General features: G+C 43.7%; 1 protein-coding gene across 3 annotated transcripts in view; it reads right to left on the bottom strand.

The window, feature by feature from the left end:
* IFT43 (intraflagellar transport 43) overlaps positions 1 to 20,283 on the bottom strand; it is an 88,580-nt gene that overhangs the window by 53,543 nt on the left and 14,754 nt on the right. For all 3 annotated transcript variants that reach the window (XM_032623195.1, XM_032623193.1, XM_032623194.1), the window contains exon 3: positions 2,207 to 2,271. In XM_032623195.1, the coding sequence (XP_032479086.1) occupies positions 2,207 to 2,271 (65 nt within the window). The remainder of the gene's footprint in view (positions 1 to 2,206; positions 2,272 to 20,283) is intronic.

Below are 20,283 nucleotides of genomic sequence, written 5' to 3'. Positions count from 1 at the left end.
CAAGTACCCCAATTTTTTTAGCAGCATTATTTACAATTGCTAAGATATGGAAGCAACCTAAATGTCCATCAACAGGTGAATGGATTAAGAAGTGGTGTATAGAGATACAAGGGAATAGTACTCAGCCATTAAAAAAATGAACAAAACTTTGCTGTTTGTAGCAACATAGATAGACTTGGAGGGCATTAGGCTAAGTGAAATAAGTCAGACAGAGAAAGACAAATACTGTATGATATCACTTCTATGTAGAATCTAAAAAATACAAGAAACTAGTAAATATAACAAAAAAGAAGCAGACTCACAGAGAACAAACTAGTGGTTACCAGTGGGGAATGAGGGTGGGGAGGGGCAATATAGGGTGGGGGAGTGCGAGGTAAACCTGCTGGGTGTAAGACAGGCTCAAGGATGTATTGTACAACAAGAAGGGGAATATAGCCAATATTCTGTAATAACTATAAATGGAAAGTAACCTTTAAAAATTGTATAAAAGCAGGTGGCTGGCCTGTGGGCCACAGTTTGCTGAATCTTAACATATAGAAACAAACAGGGATACATTTCAAATTTATATATACATGCTTATTTTTTGCAAAAAGAAGTACAGGAAGGATAAAACAGAAACTAATAAAGAAGTTACCCATGGGAGATGGATGGGAATGAGGTAGAAAGAATAAGGATGGGAGTGAGATATCTCTGAGTATATCTTTCTATACCATTCTGATACAATAAAAAGTACACAATATCACCTGTTCTTGCCAAAAACATTTAACTTGAATCTGATCATGAGGAATCAATCAGAGAAATCTAGAATGTGAGACGCTCTACAAGAAAACTGACCTGGATTCCTCAAAAAAGCCAATATACTGGGTGGAGGTGTAGTAGGGCGAAGGGGAGCTGGAATTATTTTAGAGACTAAAAGAGCCTAAAAAGAGACAGAACTACCAACATAATGTGTGAATTCTGATTGGATCCTGGAACTACAGAAGAGATTTTGGGGACAACTAGGGAAATTTAAATATAGACTATATTTTAAATATTATTAAATCTTTATGAAATTTCTTAGATGTGATCATTATATGTGATTATTTAGAGAATGTCCTTAATCTTCAGAGATGCATGTTGGAATATTAAGAGGTGAAATATGATGACTGCAGCTTATTTTCAGATGATTCAGGGGAGAAAAAAAGGGTGTGTGCACGTGTGTGTGTGTGTGTGTGTGTGTGTGTGTGTGTGTGTGTGTGTGTGTTTAGAGGTGGGGAGTGGAAGGGAGGAGGAAGGGGGGAAAACTGGAAAAAAATATTTTCGATAGTGCTATTTTGAAGGTAACAACTGCTGAAGGAAATTCTGAACAAAATTATTGTCTCTTCTTTGAGAAAAAGAAATTCCTTCCCTGAGTTTATCGTTGGCCATCCCACTGGTGTAGTAAACGTATATACATACATACATGTATATTGGTTTACCTTTTGTCTGAAACTTACTACAAGGGATTAAAGACCAAAATGATTTGTAATCCAGCAGTAACTAACAGGCAAGTCCATTCTGTTTAGAAAGTAACTTTAAGAGCTTCCCTGGTGGCACAGTGGTTGAGAGTCCGCCTGCTGAGGCAGGGGACACGGGTTCGTTCCCCGGTCCGGGAGGATCCCACATGCCACGGAGCGGCTGGGCCCGTGAGCCATGGCCACTGAGCCTGCACGTCCGGAGCCTGTGCTCCGCAATGGGAGAGGCCACAACAGTGAGAAGCCCGCGTACCGAAAAAAGAAAGCAACTTTAAGAAAAACACAGAATGTTAGAATACGGAGGAACTTTGAAAACATGCCAAGTGAAAGAAGCCAGTCATAAAGGACCACATAACATATGATTCCATTTACATGAAATGTCCAGAATAGGCAAATCAGAGAGACAGAAAACAGGTTGGTGGTTGCCTAGGGCTGGGGAGGTTGCAGGGGGACACAGGCAGTGACTACTAATGGGTATGGCTTTTCTTTAGGGGGTAATAAAAATGTTCTAAAAGTGATTGTGGTGATGACACTACAGCTCTGAAAATATACTAAGAACAGCTGAATTGTACCTTTCAAAGGGGTGAATTGTAAGGTATATGAATTACATCTCAGTAAAGCGGTTAAAAAAAATAAAAGAACAACACAGGGGCACAGTGTCCCCTGCCCGCCCCCCGCCCCCGCCCCCCACCCCGTGACCTGCCAGCACTCACTTGGAAGCCTTCATGGAGTCATCTGCCCAGCCTCCTTGCCTGCGTGGTGGCTTGGGAGGGGGAGCCTGCAAGGGAAGAGAAGTCAACAAAACAGTCACTCAAGACCAGCGTTCAAGCAAACAGGCGCTGAGGTTAAGGTAACCTAAACCAACCTTCTGAAACCTTCAAATGCAAATACAATACTATGAAACCTGGGTGCTTTCATATCCTTCTGGAGGACAATCTGGCAACGTCTACTGAAAGTCTTAGAAATGCTCACACTTTTTGAGCCAGCAATTCTAACCCCAGGAATTTATCCCAAGGAAATAATCAGAGAGAAACATAATGTCATTTTTGAATATAATGAATAAGTGGATGCCAATAAGGAATTTAAGTAAATCACGGAATACACATGTGAAAATACTATGCAATAATAAAAAACTGTATTAAAAAGGAATTAATGATATGAGAAAGTTCAACATGTGCTAACTTTTTAAAACATGTTCAAAAGAGTGGATATATACTTCTAATTTTGTGAAAAGATCACTAATACAGAACATCTAGTGTTAATTAGCTATCAGTACATGAATGAGAGGGGATCCAGTGAAAGAATTATGGCAATTTCTTTTTCCTTCTTTATGCTGTTGTGCATTTTCCAATTCCTTTTTACCGTCAATTTATATCACTTTTATAAAAAGAAAAGTAATAAAATAAAAATATAAGAGACAGGCTTGCTTCAAAGACACAAACTCAAGTGGTGGGTTAAAAAGCTACTCAAGTTATTTGGGCAGGAAGCATTCACCTGCAATAGATACATCCACAAACCCAAGTGCAGGAATTCTTGTAACTATTTTTGATTTTGTGGGCCGCACAGACTCTGCTGCAGCTACTCAACTCTGAAGCTGCAGGGCAATCAAACCACAGACAAGAAGTAAAAACCTGGGTGTAATGTGTTCCAATAAAACTTTACAGAAACAAGCAGTGGGCCAAATTTGGTGGGAAGTATTCTGCAGACTCCTGGGCTAAAATCACTGTAATGCCCTTTCAATCTGTTGCTTAAAACCTAGCTTGCAGCTTTTTAAGAAAACATTCCCTCAATATGGTGAAATATCTTTTAACTTTTGATATTTTTATTTTACACCAAGATGTGTTTCCTTTCCTGCTTCTCTGGTAGCACCCCAGCCTGCCAAGGACATGTTCCATCTAGAGACGGAGCCTTTCTGCGGAATGAGGCAGAACCTATTGGAAAGGCCTGATGGAGGAGAAGGCAAGTCCTGGAAAGCCTGCATCCAACTTAGCTCCTGGGAAACCTAAGTAGCACTTTAGAGAAAACAAACTTGAGTAATGAGGTTCTGTACTCTCAGAAACAACAAAAATGTAGAAGTAGAAAACGCACTATTGCTTCTCTCTCTCAGGGGGGAACCCAAAGAAGATGAACGAAGAGATCCCCACCATTAATTCCCAGTCCATGCATCCTTTTTCAGTATCCCTGCCACACACAATCACCGGTCCCCAGGCTGGATGGAGAAGCCCTCCATCCCAGGACCCCTCTTCCCTTAGACACAGGTGACTGAACCAGGGCTGCACCAGTCAGAGCCAGTCACAACCAATCAAGTCCTCTGTCCCAGGAATCTGGAACTGAAGCTCAGAGGTTAGGCTGCTCAGACAGCACTGAGTGTTGGAACTATAAGGACCAGCTGGAATCAGAATAAGCCCAAACTACCACAAGCCAAAGTTGTATATAAGCAGAGACCAAGAACGTTGTCTTGTTCAGCTCTTACCATGTGGAAGGCATTGCAAATGTTAAAGAGATTGGAACTGAACCATATCGGGCCCCTACAGGAGGTTTTAAACCAATCTGGCCCACAGCTTTCTTCCCTATGCTTTTGCAGATAACATCCCACTTTCCTTTACCCAAGGGTAGGACCATCTTGTGACAATGTGCATTCCTGAATTTGGAGGTCACAAACTAGGAACTGCATATTTGGTTTGGCCATACAGTGGTTTTTGTCTGTTTTTAAATTTAAACTACCATTTTAAAAATTGTAAGATTTCCACACAAAACAGGACTCTCCGGCTTCTCTCGGAAAACTGGAAACTCTAGCAATGCTGGGGCTGAGAAGCAGCTGCCCTCTGGTGACTGGACATGTGCATTCTAGCTCGCCACGGCCCCCACCCGCTCTGTCTCTCTCCTTCCTGCTGAAGTCAAGTACCAGTTGACATCTATTACGATGGCGGTTGTGCTGTTGTTTCTCTTCCAGTACAGAATTCTCTCTCGCTTCCTAGGCCTACTGGAAGTGGGAAAATGAAAGCTATGTCAGGTGTTTTGACAAAAATGGGAACAAGCATATTTCTTGGGTGGAAGTGAGATCTTTTCTTGCCACGTCAGTGTGCACACTGCAGGTATGCCTGTGTCTAACCCCCAGTCCCACTTCACTCACCCAGGTGCCCTGCCTAGCCCCTGTGGCATCTGGGTGTGTGGCCCTGGAACTAGCTTCTCAGAGCTGGGATCCCCTGTTGTCTCCTCTTTGCTCTGGGTGTTGGACAGAACAAACCCACGTGAAATCCGTGGTGCCATGGTGTCAGGAGGCCCAGGCCTATATGGCACTTTTCCACTGGTAGTCTACAAGAAGAAGGGAAGGGGTCTGGTGGCCTTGGCAAGGTTCCTCAACCTGTGTGTCCTGACCCCACCTCTGCTTTCTGCCATGGGGTGTAGGTGACAAGGGGGACAGGAGGGGACTTCCCTGGTGGCGCGGTGGTTAAGAATCCGCCTGCCAATGCAGGGGACATGGGTTCAATCCTTGGTCCAGGAAGATCCCACATGACGCAGAGCAACTAAGCCCGTGCACCACAACTACTGAGCCTGCGCTCTAGAGCCCACGAGCCACAACTACTGAAGCCCGCGCGCCTAGAGCCCATGCTCCGCAACAAGAGAAACCACCGCAATGAGAAGCCCGCGAACCACATCGAAGAGTAGCTCCTGCTGCCGCAACTAGAGAAAGTCCGCACACAGCAACAAAGACCCAACGCAGCAAAAAAAAAAAAGGTGGTGGTGGACAAGAGGAGCAGGGACTGAACTGGGGAGGGATTGTGAAAGATTAGGCATCGTGGAAAAGGAGCATAAGTGACATAAATTTAGGTCAAAACTCACTCCTCTGAGTAACCACGGAGCTGTTGAGGGATTAAATTAGTGACTCTATGGTAAATGCTTAGAGCAGTGCCTGGCACATGATAAGTACTATATCTTCACTGTTAGCAGCAGCAGGATCACTAATGTCAATATGTGAAAGGTTAGGCCACGTGTAATAACATATACTGTACCAGAGGGGGAATAAAGACTCCTCTGAGCCTGGCCTGAGCTGTCATTTTGACTACTGATGCATCATATGGTTAATAAAGTTCCCTAAGATTCCAAACCCCCAAATGATCTGCTTTCTCTTCTTTAACCACAAACCCCAGAAAGTCACAGCTATTGGAAGGATGAGTGAGAATCCCTTCTGCCTAGATGTAACACAAAGACACTTCTTTTCTCATCTTCTTTCCACTCCGAAACAGTGCCAGCTGCTAAATTAGGACAGCAGCTTCGAAACAGAAAGACCACCACACAAGAGTCACTCCTCCGCAACCGAAGAATTTAACAACTAGTCCCCAAATCAAAGGGGCTTTTGCACTAATAACTGAAGACTTCCGGAGTTGACATAATGTTGTAAAAACCGTATAGGCTGCTTTTCCTTGAGATCACCTGGGACAGGAAGAGTTACAAAGTACTTCTCTGCACCAAAAGGGGCAGGGTTATAGTGGCCTTCCCTGCTCCCCACTGGGAGTCCTGGCCAACCTCAGAGAGAGCACTGAGGTGGCCGGGAGATGAGGGGTGGGCAGAACTCAGCTCTCTGCAAGGTAGGGCTTGGGTGTTTAGCGGGAGATGTCTCTCCTGATGGGGAATCCTTATGGTCATGATTTAGTACTCTGAGTCCTAGGATAAGAAATTCTTCGTTTTTTTTTTTTTTAATAAATACTCCCTACTATGAGTCTTGTTACGGCCACACACAAATACCCTGTCTCCGGGCTTCCCTGGTGGCGCAGTGGTTGAGAGTCCGCCAGCCGATGCAGGGGACACGGGTTCGTGCCCCGGTCCGGGAAGATCCCACATGCCGCGGAGCGGCTGGGCCCGTGAGCCATGGCTGCTGAGCCTGCACGTCTGGAGCCTGTGCTCCGCAACGGGAGAGGCTACAGCGGTGAGAGGCCCGCGTACCGCAAAAAAAAAACAAAACAAAAAACACAAATACCCTGTCTCCATGAGACAGACGTAATTAACCACTATTACCAAGTGACAAAGGCTTCTCCCCAGAATTCAACTTTGTTCCTATGTGGGGAGCTGAGCACTGTCCTATACGCATCAGGTGAGTTAGAAAAAGCAGAAGACGTCATCCCTGTCCTCAAATGATACCCCGGGTCCAATGAGGCTGGAAAGAGGCAGAATTCAGGGTGTATCAGGTCTGTATGAAATCTATGTGATGGACATTGGGCTTAATCTGAAAACGCCAAGGCCACACTGGAGCGGGGAGGTAGGTATCAGGGATGGAGGAACTGACAGTCCTTCCAGCGAGAGGCTGCATCAGGGTCCAAAGGTGAAGCTGAGGAGGAACCCCTCAGCCCTGGGGCAGTTCCACTAAACTCTGCAGTTTTCTCGTCACCTTTGGTGGTTTTTATCGGGCCACACTCTCCTGGGGCATCATTCAGACAGCGCTCTGACAAGCGTGCATACATTTGCAAGGCCTGACTGAAGGCTACACAGAATCGTACCAGCGTGGGAAGTGCTGAGGACGAGGAGGCTGATGGAAGCTTTATGGAATAAGTGGGGCTGGCTCTGGATTGGAAAGATAAGCAGAAATGTAAAGGAAAAGCATTCCAGAAGCAACCAGATGCAAGGTGCAGTGACACCAGGATAGCACATAACACTCAGGCTGTAGCAAATGCTGTTCACTGATCACTGGTCAGGGTCCGAGGTCCTCAGCACCTATCCCTGTACAACGCAGGCTGGAAGCGAAAGCTGATGCAACTTGATCACAATGGAGTAGTTTAAAATTAGGTGCAAATGATCTTTGAAACGTAAGCGGGTGACTGGTTTTTCACAATACAATTTCAAAGGTCTGGTGGGTTCTTTTGCATGGACAGTCTAGCCCCTGAATATCTGGCTGCTCTCCCTAGGAGCTATGACGACGTCATCGAGACACCTGTTAGCACAGTTTCAGAAAGAGCGCCGCGGCCCTCTCCCCACGACGACGTGAAACACAGGACACACTCTAGACCAAGACCCTGCTGTTGCTCCTTTTAGAATAGCTGCCAGAATTGCTGTGTTCTCCCTGCCTGTGGTGACAGATCAGATGCTGGGCGGCTCTGGGAGCCTGAATGCCCTCCCAGCTCACTGTCAGAGCCCAGTCCTCACAGAAAGTGCTGAGAAGTTGTCACCCTTCATTACGGACCCCACCATTTGGGCCAGGGGTCCTTCCCTCTCCTGCCCACCAGGTCTGGGTAGGACAAGAGGAGACACGAATGTGTGATTTATTATTTCTCAAATCTTGTGTGTCTGGGTTCTCTATGTAATGACCCGGGCATTTAAAGAAAAAGGAATTTACTCTTGCTCCACCCTTGAAACTAGAAACTTAGTCTAAGACAGCTGTGGCTTTTTTTTTTCACCGAGCCCACCAACTCCACAATCCTCCTTGACCAAGCACCTGGGAAGACATTACCCATCTGTAATCAGGTATGACTCTGGAAGAAATCTGTTTCCTATCCCTGTGTTAGGAAGGAGGGAAAAACAAACAAACAAACAAACAAACCCGGATGGGTGAGAGAGAGTAGAGCTCGAATGATCTTAAAAGCCAGGAAGAAGAGAGGACCTAGACCTAGAATTCGAAAGTCCTGGCTTATCCTTTAAATAAGGCATGGCCCCGAGACATCTGCTGGGAAAACGATTTCCAATTTTGGCAGATTTACCGCCAGGTAACATTACCCAAGCTTGTTTTTAAAAAAGGAAGAGTCTTAAAAAATGTGCAACCCCAGGAGGGACAGAAATAGGAGCGAGTGACGGTAGCCCTTAAGCAGTGCATCCCTCGTGTTCTCTCTTAAAAGCTGGAGTCACGTCTCCGAGTGTGGGAAAGCAGCACAGCCTGCCGGGGCTGCCGCCTGATGGACGGAGGGGGCAGGACCCCGCATAGCTCCTGGAGAGAAGCAAAAATGTGCTCTCTCCAAAAATAAACAGGGGCAGAAATGACTGCGAGTAAAGGGGTGGAAGCACGTGACTGGTGGTTGCGGTCCTGAAATACCAGCTTTCTACAAAAAGGAGCCGATGAGAGGCAGAGAGCAGGAAATTCAGGAAACGGCCACTTTATATGGTCTCATCCGAATGGGCCAGGATTCAACTAACTGGAATTACCAAGTCACAGGGAGCCTTTAGGGCTAGACTTGTTTCTGATCTTTATATGGTTCCCCCAGATTCTTAAGATGCCGAAATAGAAAAGATACTGCAGTGCCAAAAAAGGAGGCTGTCGAGTTTAGAAACTTCTCACACACTCTCAGAAGTCCTGGAGAAACCCCACAATGTGAATCAGTCCAAAATCCAAACGGCAGCCTGTTTCAAAAAGCCAGTCCAAACACACGCATGAATTCCCAAAAGAAAAGGCATTCAGTTAAGCAAGATCCACTGCACACCTCCCACCTCCCACCTCCCATGTCCAACCCTTGATTTCTGGCTAAGAACGAACTTCCTTTCCTTTCTCCAGCAACCTGACGGAAGACCCAGGAAAGCTGCTCTTATGTGCTTGAGGAGCGAGAAGACTAACATTTATTAATATGTGCGCACACTGCAGGGGCTGCATTTATTCCTCAAATCTGTCCACCAGGCACAGTTCCATCTCTGCCAATTTCTTCCTCCAGCCTCAACCTGGGTCTGACAACTAATTCATCACAGACCTGAGTTTTCCCCTCACGGGTTTAAGGTCATGGCAGGTAATGGAGCATGCAAGCTTATAACTGAACCCTTATGAGTAAATGTAGCTCTTTCAAGCTGAAATGGACAGAGCAAAATGCCAACTCTATTTTAAGTATAAGACAGAAACCTGATCATCAATAGATGCTAAAGCCATTAGGTGAAAGACTGATTGACAGGGAACTGGACATTCTCTTGATGCCAAAGAATCGCCCCACACATTACGTGCCAGGTGCGAGGGAGAAAATGTTCCTTGACAACAGAGATATCTGTCAGCACCCTAACTCAGTGATCACACTTAGCACGTCAACAATGGGGACGTGATGTGCTACCACCTGAGGCACACAGTGCCACCCAGGAAAAGATACTGCCCCAAGCATTCAGCTGGAATGTAAGCAAGCCTTCCAATCTGACTTCCGGCTTACTGCAGATCAGGTGAAAGAGGAGGAAGTTCAGTGACACTAGGAAGAAAGAATCAGAAAAAGCCAGCACAAGGGAAACTCTGAGAATAACTGGCCCAAACTCTTCAAAAAGTTAATACCATTAAAAAGGGGGCTGGGGTGGAGACTATTTTTTAAAAGAGACTTAAGAGAGAGAAACATAGTAGAGTGGTTCTTGATTGGATCCTGGTTTGAAAACAGTTAGCTATAAAAGATATTCTGGAGACAACTGGGGGAAATGAATATGGCCTGGGTAATAGATGGTATTAGGGAATTGCTAATACTGTTAGGTGTGGAGTTGTGGATTTCTAGGAAAATGTCCCTATTTCTCAGAGATATATGCTGAAGAATTTAAGTGACATTTCATGATGTTTGCTTTGAAATAACTCAGCAAAAAGTTATATATAAAACATGTAAATACATATTTTAAAATATTTTAAAAATTATCATTCAAGCAAATACAGCAAAATGTTGAAAACAATTGAACCTCGGTGGTGGGTGTATGTTGTTCATTGTGCTATTGTTTCTACTTTTCTGGATGTTTCAAATTTCAATGAAAGGCTAAAGCTAAAAAAAACAACTAGATGCATGAAGTTTAGATTAACAAAAGCGAAAAAAGACAGGGGTGGGGAAGAGGAAAGCACCAGTACGAGGGTTGTTTGTAGGTGTATCTGCTTAATGAAGACCTGTGCTGAACAGGAACAGAGACCTTCTCCACTCTGTGGCTGGGAACTCCGAACACCAGTACCCTGAGGGCCAGAAAACAACTCTACACCCAAAAGGTAAGGTCAGATCCCTGCCAGGACTAGACATGACGGGAGAATGAGTTTCTAAATAAAAGTGCCTCCCCGCACCTCTCACCCCACCCCCAATTTGCTGTGGACTGTGTTTTAATTGTGCATATATGCATATGTGAAATTTGGGTAAGGAAAAAATTGTGGTAGAAAGAACACTAGACCAGACTGCTTCTAGTCTGGGCTCTAGTCCTGACTCTGCCACTAACTAGTTTCATGATCCTGGATTTTAACTCATAGTAGAAGTGATTCCTCCCAATTCTACAATTCTGTGATTCTTTGAGTCTATGAATTGTATTTTTCAATTCAGGGAGAGGGTATCTAGGCAAAAAGATGTAAACGATGACATGAAATGTTTATATTCAATCTGAACTTGTATGAAGCGCGTGGGGACAAAAAACAGAGAAGAAAAGGTTACAGGGAGAAACGAGAATACGTAAACACACAGATTTGATCAGTGGTGAATAAGCCAACCTAGCCAACGAGAAAGAATGCATTAACAAATTGATAGCTCATAATTATAATAACAGCCAACATCTACTGAGGGTTTACTCTATGCCAAAGCTTTAGAAGGATTACTTTGCAGAATCCCCGAGACCCTGTGAACTGTCCACTACCGTGTAACAAGTTTACCCACGAGGAAACTGAAGCTGAGAGATTAATTTAAAATCATCCTAGCAGTAAGAAATGAAGCAAGGATTCAAATCCAATTTGGTTTCTGACACCAAAGCTTGGCACTGAACCAGATGATACATGATTTCCCAGACGTTAGGTTCATGCCAGCTAGAACAGGAGTGAAAGGACACAGCGGCTACAGAAAAGAATCTGTCTGGACTGGAACAAAGTGCCCAAGAACAAGAGAGACTAGATCAATGACAAGGTTAAGACCTGGGAAGACCAAACCAAAAGGACCACCTCCTTCATGTATCTTCTGGGCACAAAGTACAGTTGACCCTTGAACTACACAGGTTTGAACTATGCGGGTCCACTGATATGCAGATTTTTTTCAGGAAATACAGTACAACACGATCCGTGGTTGGTGGAATCCATGAGGAACCATGGATACGGAGGGTGGACTGTGGGACTTGACATCCACCGATTTTGATATCCATGGCGGGGAGTCAGAGGAGGTGTCCTGGAACCAAATCTATATGTACTGATAATATAAATATGTTCAGTAAGACAGGAGGAACAGCAAGAGGCTTGGTCTAACCCTTACCTCTTTAGTGAGGCAAGATGAGGGAAGGGTTAAGGGTAAAGTCAGGATTAAAAAGTGATGCCAAAAATAAACCTTAACAGCTTGAGCACTATGCCAAACTGTGTTAGGCTGAATTTAATATAAATCTCTGTACTTAGAAAGTAGCTGTCTCTTTACTGCATGTCACAGATACTCTCCACATACCAACAGCGCAGTAGCTTTGAAGAATGAGTGACTGGGGGGCAGGGGGAGGGAGTTTGCCAGAAAGAAGTAAAGAGGGAAAGCTATGGTTTTCAAGTTATAGTTTAAGGGGGAGGGGACGGAGGAGAGGGACAGGAGGGAAAGGAGGGATGGTCCTGGGCTCAGATTCTAGAATCCTCACTTTCTAAGCTAGGTAGCCTTGGGCTAGTCACACCTTCACTAAGCCTCTTCTCCTCCTGCACAAAATGAGAGTGATCACGAGTCTCTTACAGACCCACTGTAAACACGGGAGACAATCTTGGGCACAGAGCAGACACTTAATAAGTGCTGGTGACAGTGGCTACTGTATTATTTATAAGAAATGATAAGTAATGAAATCCAGCCTTTGGAGGAAAAAAATCCTTAAGGCCCAGGGTTGAGACAACGGGAAGATTAGCAGGGCCTTTTATTTGGGACTGCCTTGCACAAGTTTCATTCCAGGGGTCCAGCTCTTACCTAGTCCAGCTTCCCTGAACAGAGGGAAATTCTTTCACGTTGCCTGAACCAAGAGGAGGAAGTCACAGTTCCTCTGCTCACTGAGAAATAAATGTGATGTTCAGGCAACCACAGTATCTGGCGATTACTCTCGTGGTGTCACACTTCCCCCAATATTCCCACATACCCTATCATAAAAAGACCCAAATCCCATATCTCAATACAGTCATCAAACTGCCCACTTCAAATGACTCATGGGATAGGGCTGTCAGCCATTTGTTAAAGAGGCTGATCCAAAGAGAACAGATTTCAGCCCCAAAATCATTCTTAAAATTCATCCTGGATGTTCTTACCTTGGGTGGCATCCTCTTAATCTCAATTACATCCTTCTGGGTCATCCGAAATCAGCTTTCTTGGGTCTATACCTTCCACACACTTATAAAGAAATACCCTGTTCCCCCAGACTTTCTTCGGTTCAGCCAAAATAAACATTCCTTTCAACTTTCATCATAAATCAAAACCTATAGTCTTTGTCATTCTCGTAACTCCTTTCAGTTTGTTAAAACCCATGTGCATGTGTGTAACCGGAAGGACGCACAGTGTGGAGGATGTGAGTTCCCAGCACTCCAGGAAGCGAGCCCTCCCGGAACCTGTGACTTCGGACGAGCAGAGCCTAGACTTGCTACCTCAACCCAATCCAGACTGGGATAACCTGGAACAAAAGGAGAGCAGAGGAGAAAGCTGTAACCTCGATGCTTTAGGAAACCTGATCTCTCACAACCCCTCAAGGGCACTGATGGAAAAGAAGTGGAGGGAGCGTGGAAGAATATTAACCCGTGCGTCATTTGAAGTGGGCAGTTTGAGGACTGTGTACTGAAATATGGGATTTGGGTCTCTTTGTGATAGGGTACGTGGGAACATTTGGGAATATTCCCCATCCTGTGGGATGCAGAGAGGAATGCCCGTCCAAATCCCTACTCTGTTCACCGCTGTGAGACCACGGACAACACAGGCCTCGCACTGCAGTTCTTTACCCTGCGGTGGCCCTGGAGGCGAGGGAAGGTGCTCTGGGCGAGACCAAGTCATGGCTGGCAAATAAGCACACACCTCACTACCTCCCCTCACAAGATTTCAAGGGAGCCCAGCAACCCTAAAAAATTGTTTTAACCTTCTAGAACTGTGTTTCCTAGACTTCTAGATTTCATGGACAGCCAATATTTCGAAAAACAAACTTTGTTTGTGGGGGTGGGGGTGGGATGTGGTTGGCAGTATCGAGTTCACAGCTTTTAATTTTGTTAAGAATATTTAAAAAAAAACAACACGATTTCCTCTCACCACTATTTCATTAAAGAAGGGATCTGTTCAAGCTCCCCAAATTAGGAAGGACACAAACCAGAATAAAGAATGGTCCTTGACGGTGAATAAATTTAGTTTATGAAAAACGCGCTACATTGTTCTTGGTTCTCTCATTTTGGAAAAAAACATCCTCCTAGACCAGTGTTAAGACGTGCTATGCTCTCTCTCTTCTTCAGCTTTTCAGTCCAAGCCCAAGGTTGATTTCTCAGGCTCTCTTCCCACCCTTTCCCAAACAAGAAAGGAGTAAGGCCATCCGCTCGACCGCTCCCAGGTGACGATGGCCTGGTGCAAAAGGCATGGCCTGGGTACACGTAACCCGTAGATCTCCCTACTCGGCTGACGCACAGCACTGTGTAAGTTGAAGGGGTACAGCGTAATGATCTGACGCGCACATCTTGAGGCTATTATTACAGTACGTTTAATGAATATCTATCATCTCATATAGATGCAGGATCAAAGAGATAGAAAAAAGATTTCTTCTTGTGATGAGACCTCTTAGGATTTACTTTCTTAACAACTTTCATATATATCATACAGCAGGGCTCATTGTATTTATCATGTTGTACATTAAACCCCTAGAACTTATTTATCTTATAACTGGAAGTTTATATCTTCTGACTGCCTTTGTCCAACTCCCCCTCCCCCCACTCCCACACCCACTCCCACCTCTGGTAATCACAAACCTCATCTCTTTTTCCGTGAGTCTGCTTGTTTTTGAAGTATAATTGACCTATGTTAGTTCCTGTTACACAACACAGTGATTCAATATTTCTATACTTTTCCAAATGATGACCACGATGAGTCTTGTCACCATACAAAGATATTACATAGTTACTGACTATATCCCCCCACACTGTACATTTCATCCCTGTGACTCATTTATTCTGCAGCTGGAAGTTGGTACCTTTTAATCTCCCTCACCTATTTATTTCCTCCCCCGCCCCCTCCCCTCAGGCAAACACCTGTTTGTTCTCTGTATCTATAACTTCAGAGTTCTTTCTCGACTACCTTTACAGAGTGTTCAGCACAGCACCTGCAAGGATTAGCTCTTACATCATGGGGACTGAATCCCATGTCTCTGGGCCTCTTTCATACCCAAGTTTCTGATCATTACTCCCAAATCACCAGGGATGTTAGAACACTTCTTGTCTCAATAGCTAAGGCACCTGAATGCCCGTCAGTAATTCCAAGAGAAAGTGTTTGTTGTTTCTGCACCAACCACTCTCATTCGTTTCTTGCCAACAGTACCACTTGAAAAAAAAAACCACAGTGCAGTCTGAAACAATCCAAAAGCAACTGACAGCTTCTGGATCCAGTAATGGGGGAGCAGTTTGTATTCAACTCACCTTCACACAGATACCAAGTATAAACTCTGGACAAAATATAGAAAACAACTATCTGAAGGCACTAGTGGGCAAACAAAAGCAGTAGGGAAACTGGAGGGGATCTGATCCTTGAAAGACAAGAACTGCACTGGGTAAAAATCCATGTTTAAATGGATTTTCCCTTTGAGTGCACTCTCCAGTCTGGGCAGCAACTGAGCAGCTAGAATTCAAGCAGGAAGCTGCAGTTTTATTGGTTTGAGGACAAATTTGGGGCTGCCAGAGTCACTAAAGATAGACAGGGAGAAATCCTGGGAAGGAGTGAGCCCCAAATCTGCATATAAACTCCCCTAAAATCCTTTGGTCATGGAGGAGACTCCAAGAAACTCAGTGAAAAGCAATTGCTGAAGGGCTAAAAATAAAAAAGAGTGGAGGTAAAATTTCAGCTGCTGCCCACTGCAGGCAAGACACAGATAGGAATATGAGTTCCAAGTTAAAGGTACTTGATACACGCCTTGGATTTTCCACTGAAATCCCAGAAAAACCACACCTTAGGAGTAAAGACCATGTCCTGGGTCTATGGGATTTGCTCTGGGACTAAAGGCAAAACCAAAACAGACCTGACCTAGCAAAACCTAAAACCAAGTCTTCACAAATTCAAGGTGATCTGAAAATAATTCAACTGCCTGCTAAAACAAAAATCAACACTTTTCAAAGAAAGGTAACATAATCCAGAGTTTCTACAATGTATTATCCAAAATGTCCAGCATATCAACAAAAATTACTAGACATGTGAAGAAACATGAAAACATGACCTATAGTCAAAAGTAAAAACAATAAAAACTGACCCCAACATGACCCAGATATTGGAATTAACAGACAAGGGTTTTAAAGCAGCTATTATAAATATATGTTCAAGGATTTCAAAGATGGTCATAATGAATGAACAAATGGGGAATCTAATAGAGAAATAGAAGCTATGTAAAAAAAAGAAATGGAACTTTAGAATTTAAATGTTCAGTATCTGAAAAGAAAAGTTCAGTTTGAAGAGAGCAGAGGAAATAATCAGTGAACTTGAAGACAGATCAACAGAAAATATCCAATCTGAAGAACAAAAAGATAAAGGAAAGGGGAAAATTAACAATGCTTCAGGGACAAAGAAAAAAACACACAGGACAAACCGATGGGACAATATCAAGCAGTTTAACATACAGGCAATTGGAGTCCCAGGAACAAGGAGAGATAAAACAGAGCAGAGGGCTTCCCTGGTGGCGCAGTGGTTGAGAGTCTGCCTGCCGACGCAGGGGACACGGGTTCGTGCCCCGGCCCGGGAAGATCCCACATGCCGCGGAGCGGCGGGAGAGGCCACAACAGTGAGAGGCCTGCGTGCCGCAAAAAAAAAAAAAAAAAAAAAAAAACAGAGCAGAAAACATATTAGAAGTAATGGCCTAAAATTCTCCAATTTCGTGAGACATATTGACTTACTGACCTAAGAACCTCGGCAAATCCCAAGCAGAACAAATACAAAGCAAATCAGCTAGGCACATCACAGTCAAACTGCTGAAATCCAAAGATAAAAAGGAAGCTTTAAAGCAATCAGAGGAAGGAGAAAAGACTTACATAACGGAGAACAATCGTCAGAAACAATGAAGGCCAGAAGACAAAGGAATGACAATCTTTAAAGTGCTGAAAGAAAAAAATGTTCAGTTCAGAATTCTATATAGATAGAAAAGATCCTTCAAAAATGAGGGTGAGGGCTTCCCTGGTGGCGCAGTGGTTGGGAGTCCGCCTGCCGATGCAGGGGACATGGGTTCGTGCCCCGGTCCGGGGGGATCCCACGTGCCGCGGAGTGGCTGGGCCCGTGGGCCGTGGCTGCTGCGCCCGCGCATCCGGAGCCTGTGCTCCGCAACAGGAGAGGCCACAGCAGTGAGAGGCCCGCGTACCGCAAAAAAAAAAAAAAAAAAAATGAGGGTGTGATAAAAATATTTTTAGATAGAGCAAATAGAGAAGTTGTTCTTGGCAAATCTGTACTGCAAGAAATGCTAAGGGAAGTTCTTCGATAAAGGAGAAATGACACTAGATGGAAATTTGGATCTACAGAAGGAGATAAAGAACAATTATAATGGTAAGCATATGGATGATAAAAGACTATCTTTGCCAAAGCAATCGTGAGAGAAAAAAACGGAGCTGGAGGAATCAGACTCCCTGACTTCAGACTATACTACAAAGCTACAGTAATCAAGACAATATGCTACTGGTACAAAAACAGAAATATAGATCAATGGAACAGGATAGAAAGCCCAGAGATAAACCCAAGCACCTATGGTCAACTAAGCTATGGCAAAGGAGGCAACAATATACAATGGAGAAAAGACAGTCTCTTCAATAAGTGGTGCTGGGAAAACTGGACAGCTACATGTAGACGAATGAAATTAGAACATTCCCTAACACCATACACAAAAATAAACTCAAAATGGATTAAAGACCTAAATGTAAGACGGGACACTATAAAACTCTTAGAGGAAAACACAGGAAGAACACTCTTTGACATAAATCACAGCAAGATCTTTTTGGACCCACCTCCTAAAGTAATGGAAATAACAAAAATAAACAAATAGGACCTAATGAAACTTGAAAGCTTTTGCTCAGCAATGGAAACTATAAACGAGACAAAAAGACAACCCTCAGAATGGGAGAAAATATTTGCAAACGAGTCAACGGACAAAGGATTAATCTCCAAAATATATAAACAGCTGATGCAGCTCAATATTTTAAAAAACCAACCCAATTAAAAAAGGGGTGGAAGACCTAAATAGGCATTTCTCCAAAGAAGACACAGAGATGGCCAAGAGGCACATGAAAAGCTACTCAACATCACTGATTATCAGAGAAATGCAAATCAAAACTACAATGAGGTGTCACCTCACACTGGTTAGAATGGGCATCATCAGAAAATCTACAAACAGCAAATGCTGGAGAGGGTGCGGAGAAAAGGAAACCCTCTTGCACTGTTGGTGGGAATGTAAATTGATACAGCCACTATGGAGAACAGTATGGAGGTTCCTTAAAATCTAAAAATAGAATTACCATATGACCCAGCAATCCCACTACTGGGCACACACCCAGAGAAAACCATAATTCAAAAAGACACATGCACCCCAATGTTCACTGAAGCACTATTTACAATAGCCAGGTCATGGAAGCAACCTAAATGCCCACTGACAGACGAATGGATAAAGAAGATGTGGTACATATATACAATGGAGTATTACTCAGCCATAAAAAGGAACGAAACTGGGTCATTTGTAGAGACGTGGATGGACATAAAGTCTGTCATACAGAGTGAAGTAAGTCAGAAAGAGAAAGGACAAATATCGTATATTAACGCACATATGTGGATGGAATCTAGAAAAAGGGTACAGATGAACCGGTCTGCAAGGCAGAAATAGACACAGATGTAGAGAACAAACGTATGGACACCAAGGGGGGAAAGCGGTGGTGGTGGGATGAATTGGGAGACTGGGGTTGACATATATACACTAATATGTATAAAATAGATAACTAATAAGAACCTGATGTATAAAAAATAAATAAATAACATTCCAAAAAAAAGGCTATCTTTTTTCTTAATTTCTCCAAGTGACAACTGTTTAAAGTGAAATGACAATTGTATTGTGGGTTTTATAAAGTATGTAGTTTTAAAGTACATGACCTTACTAGCACAAACGATAAAAGGGGACAAATGGATTTATACTGTCACAAGGGTCTCACATTTTATGTGAAGTGATATAATACTAACTCTAGCTAGCCAGTGGTAAGTTAAGGATGCATATTCTAATCCCTAGAGCAACCACTAAAAAAATAGTATACAAAGCTATACCTAAAAAGCCAACAGAGGGATTAAAATGGAATATAAAAGCAATCGGCCAAACATGGTGACATAATTCTCTATCATGCTGGGTAAAGGCATGTGACCAGAAATGTTTCAGTCTATCACCAATCACATTCAACATTAGTCTGAACCCTTTTCCTGTAACGTATCATTATTAAGAGAATATTTTACTATCATTCTGCTCCTTCTCAGTAATTACTGACATGCCACATAATGAGAAGAAATCTAGCCTAGCTAATGATGTCAATGAGGCTTTCTGCCCACAATCCTATGGTTCCCAAGCAGATTAGACATTCTCTGTTCACAGCCCACTCTTTCCATCTCCTTGCCTCTCTTAAATCCTGGCTTTCCCCCATGGACTTCATTTCTCCTGCAGCTCTTTCAAGTAGAGCCTGCTCATTCTTTAAAACCCCACGAACAAGGGTCCCAAGGTAACCCTCCTGTCTCGCTCCCCAAAGTTCCTCTAGACCGTTACTCTTTCAAATTATTATGGAACATTTTTCTGAAACTCATGTTGTTCAGCTACATTGCATCTCTTACCTTCTTCATCCCTGTCACAAATAATTGCCTGAGCACACATTGAGCAAAAACGTGGGCATTCCTGCTCCAACACTAGTGCCATCATTCTAAGTCAAGTCAAGGTTCACATGAACAGTTCACCTAATGCTTAGCCTCATAGTTCCCTGATCCTTTAAATGCCAAAGACCTTGCTACTTTTTCGAACTCATACGCTGGAGCTGCTCCAATCTGAAATACCTAGTCCCTTCCTCCCCTCCTGATCTAAGAACTTCCTTCCCTATCGACCCAGCTCACTTCCATGGTCCTGATGGCATTCATGTCCGACATTTCCCCTAGAGCTCCCCCGAACCTGGATCAAGCCAATCCTATGCCTTCACTGCGTCAATACCTAGCCTGCTGAGGGGTGTTGGAGAAAACTGCACAACCATGTGAATTAAGGCTTCACAAGCTCATGTTTTGCCTTCTCTCAGCTGGGTCCTACCTGGGCTCCCTGCTTCCAGTCTCACCTTCCTCGAGTCTATACTCCACCCCTGCCTGCACGGGACCCTAGGAGTTACAGAGAGTTCTAGACAGGAGTTACAGAGTTCTAGATAGGGAGGAGAAACTAGCTCTCAATCAGGAGGCGTGTCCATGCAAGCATTTCTAACAAGAACTCCAAGAAAGAAACCTGAATGTCCAAGGCCTAGTAACTTGGCTGTGATTTCTTTTCTCATTACAACTATTTACTCTCATATCCATTTTGAATTCATAATTTTGAATTTTTTTTCTTAAATAAGGTCTCTAAATTGTATAAATTTCAGGACCCACGAAACCTGGATCCATCCCTGACCAATTACTGTCAACGTGCTCTTTCTAAAATGCAAATCTGTCTCTCTCCTCTGCTTAAAATCCTCATACATTTGCACCTGGAAATA

The sequence above is a fragment of the Phocoena sinus genome, chromosome 2 (genome assembly GCF_008692025.1).
Source record: "Phocoena sinus isolate mPhoSin1 chromosome 2, mPhoSin1.pri, whole genome shotgun sequence".
Lineage (NCBI taxonomy): Eukaryota > Metazoa > Chordata > Mammalia > Artiodactyla > Phocoenidae > Phocoena > Phocoena sinus.
This window is presented reverse-complemented; position numbering and strand designations above follow the sequence as displayed.